Source organism: Oncorhynchus nerka, linkage group LG24, assembly GCF_034236695.1.
Source record: "Oncorhynchus nerka isolate Pitt River linkage group LG24, Oner_Uvic_2.0, whole genome shotgun sequence".
Lineage (NCBI taxonomy): Eukaryota > Metazoa > Chordata > Actinopteri > Salmoniformes > Salmonidae > Oncorhynchus > Oncorhynchus nerka.
The window spans coordinates 59,128,453-59,138,466 of NC_088419.1; the positions used below are offsets into that span (position 1 = coordinate 59,128,453).

General features: G+C 42.5%; 1 protein-coding gene across 1 annotated transcript; it reads right to left on the reverse strand.

Moving 5' to 3' along the window:
• Positions 1-524: 524 nt before the first annotated feature.
• creb3l3a (cAMP responsive element binding protein 3-like 3a) lies at positions 525-8,554 on the reverse strand. The gene is made up of 10 exons (XM_029632462.2): positions 8,378-8,554; positions 7,832-7,945; positions 7,406-7,643; positions 6,994-7,127; positions 6,492-6,602; positions 6,273-6,379; positions 4,720-4,788; positions 4,539-4,623; positions 2,532-2,628; positions 525-1,277 (listed from the first exon to the last, which is right to left on the reverse strand). The coding sequence occupies exons 1-10, from the start codon at positions 8,399-8,401 to the stop codon at positions 952-954; spliced, it is 1,305 nt and encodes a 434-aa protein (XP_029488322.1). The 5' UTR covers positions 8,402-8,554; the 3' UTR covers positions 525-951.
• Between the last annotated feature and the right edge of the window lie 1,460 nt (positions 8,555-10,014).

Genomic DNA, 10,014 nt, shown 5'->3' on the forward strand with positions numbered 1-10,014 from the left:
TTCTCACGAAAACGTCTGATGTGTCTGAATGGTTTGGCCAACAAACTATTATGACCACTCTCACGAACACAACTGTGTTCTCAATTTTGCTCTATGACCACAAGTGTCATGGGACTCTTCTGAAGATAACCCATACAAACGGATGGAGGTATGGAGGTAGTTTTATAAAATAATTTCAAAAAGAAGGGGTTAAATATGTGTAAAAACTAAATATATATATGTATATATATATATATGTATATATATATATATCCTGAACTTTCTTATATCTCCTAGAAATAGAACCAACACTACAAACCCTTATTTTTTGACTGTTTTTTTTTGCCATTTATGAATGTGTTATTGAATAAAGGGGTCCTAAAATTCAAAATCAAATAGCTAAATGATCCATGGTATGACCATCTGAAACAATTCCATGTGTCAGCTTAGTTCCCCTCCCCCCAACAGCTTAGCCTTTTAGATGCTAAAGGCACGAGCTACTGAATCTAATGAAACTACTCAGACATGCAGACAGCACTTAAACGTTCTAAAGTTTGAGACAGTTTTATTCATTTGTAGCAAGATTGTCAATAAAGTTATTGCTTCGTAGTGTACATGCAAAATGAATCTCAAAATGGTTTGTAAAGCTCAAAATTGTACACACCATCACAGTTATGAAAAACAAGAATTATTACCTTTCTCAAAATACACAAATCTACACTGTCAATGTTAAAACAGTCATGGAGGGGCAAGAGATGCTCAATTCATCTTGAAAACAATACAAAACAGTATAACAAACAAGAAAAAAGCATATACATAAAATATAAGAGGCAAAAGCAGGAATGATTTATTTCTTATTACCCTAACAGTGTAAAAAAGAGGCTTAGGTGTGTGCTACTCTATGTTTCATCATGTGAATTGTGTGGAGATGGGAGCAGAGCAGAAGAATCCTGCTGGGAAAACTCTATCCAATCACATGTCATCAGCATGTGGGCGTAGTGTGGCTCTGCGGTGTGGATTCAAGGTCACTGTAGCTATGTGGCCGGTAATGGGGTCCCCGTGGAAATGGGCTTGCTCATCCAGGCTATTGTTGGGAGACATGGGGTTGAGATTGGACAGCCCCTGGCTGCCGTCACCGGTGGACAGCTTACCCAGCAGAGAGGTCATCTCATTTACCCCCTGGTCTCCTGGGAAATGGTGGTGCGGAGACCTGGGCTCGTCGTCTGCAGTATGATACGGCTGGTCAATGACATGCAGCACTCTGGAAGACTGGAGGTTGTGCAGGGATCGTGACTGTACTGCAGGGGGGAGAGGGGACACAGGTTACAGGTGAGAAAGCAGCTAAACACATATTGATTCCAGTCATTAAATGGTGAACTAATGTCACACATACTACATCCCCAGTCCAACTTTAAGTTGTTAGACTGTAAGCCACCTTTTAAAAAACGTGTACCCTGGCTTTTGGTTGTACAATTAACCAAAGACATCTACTGTAAAAATAGATTCCACTCACAGAGCTGACAGACCATCAGTTAAGATGAATAATTACATTTAAGTCATTCACTATCTTAAAACATTATGAGACCATTAGATATTTTTGAGGTCCCTTTCATATTGTATCCAACAATTACTATACTATGAAAAAACTTCAGCTGTCCCCTTAGGAGAACCCTTTTTGGTTGCAGGCAGAACCATTTTGGGTTCTTTCTGCAACCAAAAAGGGTTCTTCAAAGGATTATCCTTTGGGGACAGCCGAAGAACCCTTTAAGGTTCTAGATCGCACCCTTGTTTTTTATTTTCTTTATTACCCTTTTTCTACCCAATTTTGTGATATCCAATTGGTAGTTACAGTCTTGTCCCATCGCTGCAACTCCTGTACGGACTCGGAAGAGGCGAAGGTCTCGAGCCGTGCGTCCTCCGAAACACGACCCTGCCAAGCACTGCTTCTTGACACACTGCTTGCTTAACCCGGAAGCCAGCCGCAACAATGTGTCAGAGGAAACACCGTACAGCTGGTGACCGAAGTCAGCTTGCAGGCGCCTGGCCCGCCACAAGGAGTCCCTAGGGTACGATGGGATAAGGAAATCCAGGCCGGCCAAACCTTCCCCTAACCCGGACATTGCTGAGCCAATTGTGTGCCGCCTCATGGGTCTCCTGGTCACGGCCGGCTGTGACACAGCCTGAGATTGAACACAATCGAACACTGCAATGCAATGCCTTAGACCGCTGCGCCACTCGGGAGGCCAGCACCTTTTTTTCTAAGAGTGTACAACTGTTGAAAGGAGACTGTTAGTCAGACAAGCTGATGAGAATAGGGATTAGTAATCCATGTTCTCTGTGCTGAGGGTTGCCAGCTCAGCTCTTGATTTGAAATGTGGGGTCCTGGTGGACCGTCGTGCTCTGCAGATGAGTTGTTATAGCAGCAGCGCCGTAGCAGTGTCTGGCACTATGAGAGGAGCTCTAGTCTAATCCGCTCTCCAGCTGTGATGTGAGGCAGGAGGTACGGGGTGTTGGGGCGAGGTTTGGCCGGGCAATACAGGAGGCTGACTCACCTCTCACTGGACTGAAGTCCCCTCCTTGGCTGACCTTGGGCTCGGAGAAAGGTTTCAGGTTTGGGAAGAGGATGAGGGAGAAGGACAGGAGCAGCACCTGGGGTAAAAGGAAAAGTGAAAAAGTGATCATTTGTACTTTGCCACAGCCAACAATGTTTAGCGGTTTAGGGGAGCTTCCAATCCCCAGTAGAGCTCCAGAGTTAAAGACACACTCTTCAGTAACTGTTGTTCAAAGCTGTTCAGCTAATCCCAGTACAGTGCATCAGAGTCAACAGGTGTGAACACACAATCCGTATTTATATTTCTGCATTTTCTTAACCTTTCTGGCGCAGGCGTTCCGCTAACGACCCACCTCAACAACATCCGGTGAAATTGCAAAGCGCCAAATTCAAAATACAGAAATAGTCATAATAAACATTCATAAAAAATACAAGCGTTATACATTGGCTTAAAGATGAACTTCTTATTAATCCAGTCGATTTGTCAGATTTCAAAAAGGCTTTACGGCAAAAGCATACCATGCGATTATCTGATGACAGCGCCCTGCTTACAAAAGCATACAAACATTTTACAACCAAGTAAAGGAATTACAAAGTTAGAAATAGCGATAAAATTGATCACTTACCTTTGAAGATCTTCATATGGTTGCAGTCACAAGAGTCCCAGCTACACAATAAATGTTTGTTTTGTTCGATAAAGTCCCTCTTTATATCCCAAAAACTCTCTTGGCGCGTTTTGTTCAGTAATCGACTGGCTCAAAGGCGGTCATGCAGAGGAATACATCCTAATAGTATCGGTAAAATTTGTCAAAACATGTCAAACGATGTTTATAATTAATCCTCAGGTTGTCAATTGTCAATTGTCTAAATAATCAATAGTATTTCAACTGGACAATAACGTATTCAATAGAAAGGAAAAACAAAGAAGGGCGCGCACTCGGTCATGCGTGTAAACCAGCACTGCATGATTCTACAGTCCACTGACAGAAAGGTCTCATTCTTCTTCATTTTTCAGAAAACAAGCCTGAAACAATGTCTAAAGACTGTTAACATCTAGTGGAAGCCATAGGAACTGCAATCCGGGTCCTAACCCATTAGATACTCTATAGGCATTCAATTGAAAATACCCACATCAAAAACATCCCACTTCCTGGACGGATTTTCCTCAAGTTTTCGCATGCCATATCAGTTCTGTTATACTCACAGACATTATTTCAACAGTTTTGGAAACTGTGTTGTTTTCTAAAACACTATAGAGTGTTTTCTATCCAAATCTACCAATTATATGCATATCCTAGCTTCTGGGCCTGAGTAACAGGCAGTTTACTTTGGGCACACTTCTCATCCAGACGTCGAAATACTGCCCCCAAGCCATAAGAAGTTTTAAAGTACAAGGCATAAGAAGAGACACAAACTCATTCATATTTGGATTTACAAAGTAATTTCTGTTGGCACTGATGTGGTTTTAGTTGCTGTCCAATTATATCATAGACAGGTGAATCAATGGTGTGTCTCTCTTGAGTGTATCTCTCTGTGTATGTTTCACTCTATATGTCTGGCATACACCTTTTTATTTCGTTTTGTCATTTTTTTCAGAGGGGGGAGTTTACAGGTACAACACAATCAAATAAATGCATACAAAGATAGCCCCAACCCAACGCCCACATCCTCCCAACCCACCAGTACCACCCCTTCCCTGTGGGTCTGAAAGCAAAGGACAAAACTCCAAATATATACAGTATATATATTGGTTTGTATGTGTGGGGCTTTAGAGAGATTGTTCTTTTCAGAGTCAGGTATATTTGTCCAGGTCTCACTTGATCCTTGACTAGCACCATTCATTCTCACTGTTGATAATTATAATGGTATAACTTCTAACAGTAACTGTATCCCCTGGTTAAATGGGAAAGAGTGAGGTGGTTGCATCTTTCCACCTGTCTGTCTCTAATCCCATATGGTGTATGAGCTGATCTAGTGAACTGTTTCTAAAAGTGACACTTCTGCTTACCAGAACACAGGTCCCAGCCTGGGCGGCCTTTTTGGAGCCGTTCATTACCAGAGTCTGCATCCTACGCAGCTGCTCCATCAGAGACCTGGGAGACACAGAGGCTCAATTAGAAAACTTTGCCACCGGGTGTACGGAGGCAGAAACAGAGCAGGGAGAGCAGATTAGTGTGGAGGTTCCTCACGTGTTGCATTTCTCCAACTGGAACACCTTCCTCTGCAGCTCCTGGTTGTGTGTGTTGCAGGCAGTCATCCTGGAAGAGGAACAACAAGGGAATTTCCCACATGAGACTGACAAGCTGTTGCTGCTCGATCAGTCCAAGAAAAACACCATCCTGCTACAGTATCACTCACCAGCATGCCCGAGAAACACTGTGGTATAATCAAATCATACTGTGACACTCAAGGACACACAATGGGCCCTATACAGTTTCTTTGCACCACAAAACTCACACACTGTTTCTTAAACGTTTTGTGCTCAGCACCCTGAGACCAGCACTGGGCAAATTTCATGTCTGCTGAGGGCAAACTTGAAAGTTGTGAAAATTCCAACGTGCGTTTACTGTGAACAATGAGGCTGTACCCACTTAAGTTACAGTTTTAACAGTGGCCAAGTAGGCTACTGTGGCTATTTGATCATAACGTAGGCCTAACAGAGTGACTTGCCTTAAACAATGGAACTTCACTCTAACATTTTTTAAATGGAAATAGCTGTTCTATCTTTCAGCCTTCAGTAGCAGCCAATGTGTGGTGTTCATGAGACGTTTGAAAAAATCATGCAGAGCTTGACATTAACCTGTTTATCCACTTGTCCTTTAGATAAGGAGGTGATTAAAAATGTTGTTGTGTTGTTTGATGCAAGAAACCACTTAACAAAATAAAATGCATTATTAGTTCCATACTATTATTACAGAGAATTAAACAAATGATGCTACTCTCTGCTTGTTGGCTACTTAGCTTACTCAAGCCTTTCTCAAAATATAACACTGCCCCTTTAAGACAAAAAAAAGCAATTTTCATGACTTGCGTTTCAAAGACATCTAGAAATGTACATGTTTTGTGCTCTTGTAGGAAACAATCACTCCCCCATTGCTAACTACAAATTATCCATAACTGGGCTAATAACTCACTGCCTAGCAAAGGATATGAACACATATGCAGAGGTGGGTACATGCAGCTCTCGCTTTGATCTCAAAACAAGCTTATCTAACCACAACCGCTCATGGTGTAAACACAGTCCAGTTCAAAGTGAATGGCACAGATCCATATATGGCAACGGTCTATTTGCATATAGGCCTACTGCAGCTCTGATTGGTTATGCCGCACAGTTCTGGGTAGAATCCTACTCCGATTCGTTCTGCCAACAACAAAATCTCTTGCATATTTAGTTTTGCATACTAAGTCTTGCATAGTTCGTTTTGTTCAGGACGTTGCATTGGAAGCGGCTAATATTGCATTGATTCAATCACAATTCCCACAGTAAAGGGAAACATTGATAGTGTTAACTAACAGGGAAAACTCTAGAAAGTTGAGTGACGTTCAATCTCGTGCTTCACTGCACGTTTCTTCTGCACGGCCTGCACAGGAGCACAGCTGAGACATGTTCCAAATATCTTGTTAGTTTGTGGGAGTGCTTTATGCATTTCTGTCAGTTGTAGTCAGAGTTGGACACTTCTACTTTGACTTTAGGCCTGTGAGTCAATATCTTTTCCATTTATTTAGTGCCTATTGTCAGTACCTGCTCTCCAGACCATCAATATATTCCTTTTTCTTCTTCCTGCTCTCTTGGGCCGACTGCTTGTTCCGGATCTTTCTGCGAATTTTCTTCAGAATCCTCTCCTCATACTAATGGAAAACGACAAAGGAACAAAATATTTAGCATGTTTACGCGCATTTGAAATCCTCAAGAACCTTAAGTTGTTCTGTGAAGCTGCAAAAGACTGCAAAAAAGTTTGACCTTGGTGAGGGGTAGTTGGCTAGGCAGAGTCACCCCCTCCTTGGCCAGCAGCTTTTTCTCGTCCTCATTGAGAATCAACTCTTGGAAGGACTGCTGGGACTGCTGTGGGGGCTGGAAGTGAGACGGGAATGTTAATACAGTACATCATATGTAAAGCATCACAACCAGTGGCCTGAGCAGCAATGTGTTTTACAGAGTGAGTGGAAGGAGTGCAGAGAGGCAGGCAGCATCCTCTCATCTCCTGCTTTCCTCACACCAGTTACATTACCGTGCTGAACTCATGCCCTGCTATCTCATAACCTGTTTCTTCATGTTCTCCTGGGAACGTTTTAGAATGACTTTATCCATCTTACCTATTCCTCTCCACTCCAACATACTCGCCAACATACGAACAAGCCATTACAGACGCACTCATCCAAGCACTCACACACACACTTACTCGCATGCTAGCGCACATGCACACAGACACGCACACACACGCATACCCTTTATCATCACTCACCGGCTCAGATGTACCAGAGAGCAGTAGCTCCTTGACAGTGAGGGGAAAGCTAGAGGTCAGCTGGGTTTTGTGTACATCAGAGGAACACTTTGTCCCACCAGTCCTTCCTGGGTAGAAGCCTGAATCCCAGCCATCTGTAACCATACAGAGAGACAGGATGTGGCCAGATGTAAGGGCCATCATTTGTCTGTGTTTGTGTTGATACTGAGACAAAGGCAGGATTAGCCTAAAGATACAAACGAAAACTGTGTTGCTTTCAAAGGAGGAGCTTATAATGTTGACATAAGCAATATTAATCACACATCTAACATAACGTAACAAATTTTCTCTGTGTCACTTATGTAATAAATAACATGAAATGCTCTATATATTTGTATACTTTCTGTACTAATGTGTGCCATATATGTCCTACTGATATTAATGGAGAAGTCGGTGTCCAGGGCGGCCCTGGTGTGTGGCTGAGGGGGGAGGAAATGGGGCTCTGTGGGAGGACTCTCAGGGCGCTTGGGGCTGTCCATCTGATCGGAGTGGGGGTCCTCACTGATTCCACTGTCACTGGGAGAGGGAGACCATAGGGGTGACCCCGAAACCGAGTCACTCAGGAGGGTGTTCAAGAAGTCCTCGCCCTGGAGCTTTGTTGGACGCAGCATCTGCCAAATAACACACCAAATGTTCTAATTACTGTACAGCCGTACTGGAGAGAGTGGTTGAGAGAAGCAGGCTAGCTATGGGGATCGCGTGGTGGACACGTGGTTGACGCGTGGTAGACACAGCCAAGGTGAAAATGTCAAATCACGGCAGGGTAACATCAAAGAGTGAATGCTTTCACTCCACTCACGTTTGGCTTGTGAATAGGCCAGGCATGGTTCCCATGGTGTCCCATCTCCTCGTGACGGAGGATGCCATCGTTCTGATCAAACAGCAAATCAAGCAGCTCAATCCCGTCGCAACCCTGGAACAGAACAGGCCACTCAATGACATCATGTTACTCTATGTTTACAAATGAGAGATAACATACAAAGATCCTTACAGGAAGGCTGTAAAAGCAATCATACCGAGGACTAGTAATGCTTTTTATTACCATTATCTCATGTCACTCTTATCTGACTTTTTAATCAGTTTTACCATGCCATTCAACACAGTAGACTTGAGTTAAAATCAATTAAATTGATCTAGTTTGTACTCTAAAAGATTGTCAGTCTGTGTAGACCAAACAAAACACCCACACCAACACACTCACCCACTCACTGGCAGCTAGATCTACTGCGTCTTAGGAACTTTGTTAGATGGCACATATAACCTTGGCTGCCCTAATAACATAAACTGCTAACCTACTTCTCCGGGACATAGTAAAACACAGAAACGAACACATAGGCCGTGTTACCTGGTCTGAGTAGTGGTCCATCATTTCAGAACTAGGGTGGAACAGGGAGGAACTCCCCAAAACAAGATAAATCCAGTAAAATGGTCAGTTTCCTTTGTTGTGAAGGAGCTCTGTTCCAGATGACCGTGTGTCTCTACTGTATCTCACTGCTCGTGTTCTGAGGTCCAAGGTTTAAACTCCAACAAAGCACATCCAGTCATCAACCCCAGGTCTGTCACCCCATTGGCCAGCATGTAAAGAGGAGATTTGATTGGCAGGGAAAGACTGACAACTGAGGCAAGTTTGACTGTCTAGAAAAGAAAGAACGTGGATGGATGAAAAGTTTATACTTTCCTTTCCTCTTGTTGTGTTTGATAGCAGATTGACAGGAGGAATGAGGGTTAACCTTTGACACGGTTTCTGTGTTGTTTGTTAATTCATAAAAGTAACCAACACACTATGATGCCGTTTATCCATTTCAAACAATCCCCATAAAAATGAAAGAATGCTTTTATAATTAAATCTTTACTTTATAAATTGAAATCAACCAATTATTTCAAGTCTGAACAGAACAAAAGCATGCCCTTATATCCTCTCACAATTCATAAAATATTTTGATGTAAATCTCCTGGAAGTTTCTGCATTCGTTTCCAGATATATTTGTCACGACTTCCGCCGAAGTCGGCTCCTCTCCTAGTTCTGGCGGCGTTCGGCGATCGACGTCACCGGCTTTCTAGCCATCACCGCTCCATTTTCCATATATCCATTTGTCTTGTCTTGTTTCCATACACACCTGGTTTTCATTTCCCCAATCAATCTACTTGTATTCAACCCTCTTTTTCCCATCATGTTTTGTGTGTAATTGTTTCATGTTATGTGGTGTTAGTTTACGCACTTTAATTTTATGTTCAGTTTTTTGAGCGCGTTTGATTTATGTAGTGCTCTCGCTTTTGGAACTTTAATAAAAGTGCGCCTGTTCATTATACTCTGCTCTCCTGCACCTGACTTCATCTCTAATACACCATTGACTATATTTAGAAGACACCGCCTGTTGTTATTACTGTGATTCTGTTGTGCTTATGACTAATGCCTAGAAGTGCAGCACAGGTATAAATTAAACAAAACAGAACATGGGAACAGGTTATTGTTTGCTCTTTTCTAAAGTATGTTCAAACTTGACACACATGCCACACCTATTGGTAGATGGGTACAAATGTCCCTTTTTTTATTTTTTTACTTTTTATTTCACCTTTATTTAACCAGGTAGGCTAGTTGAGAACAGGTTCTCATTTGCAACTGCGACCTGGCCAAGATAAAGCATAGCAGTGTGAACAGACAACACAGAGTTACACATGGAGCAAACAATTAACAAGTCAATAACACAGTAGAGAAAAAAGGGGAGTCTATATACAATGTGTGCAAAAGGCATGAGGAGGTAGGCGAATAATTACAATATTGCAGATTAACACTGGAGTGATAAATGATCAGATGATCATGTACAGGTAGAGATATTGATGTGCAAAAGAGCAGAAAAGTAAATAAATAAAAACTGTGGGGATGAGGTAGGTGAAAATGGGTGGGCTATTTACCAATAGATTATGTACAGCTGCAGCGATCGGTTAGCTGCTCAGATAGCTGATGTTTGAAGTTGGTGAGGG

What these genes read in the sequence shown, in the direction of transcription:
- creb3l3a (XM_029632462.2), bottom strand. Translation starts at nt 8,401, where the DNA reads ATGATGGACCACTACTCAGACCAG. An exon ending in GCCAACTACCCCTCACCAAG is followed by an intron (nt 6,380 to 6,491) that starts GTCAAACTTTTT and finishes GTTTTCCATTAG; the next exon opens with TATGAGGAGAGGATTCTGAA. An exon ending in ATTGATGGTCTGGAGAGCAG is followed by an intron (nt 4,789 to 6,272) that starts GTACTGACAATA and finishes TTCCTCTTCCAG; the next exon opens with GATGACTGCCTGCAACACAC.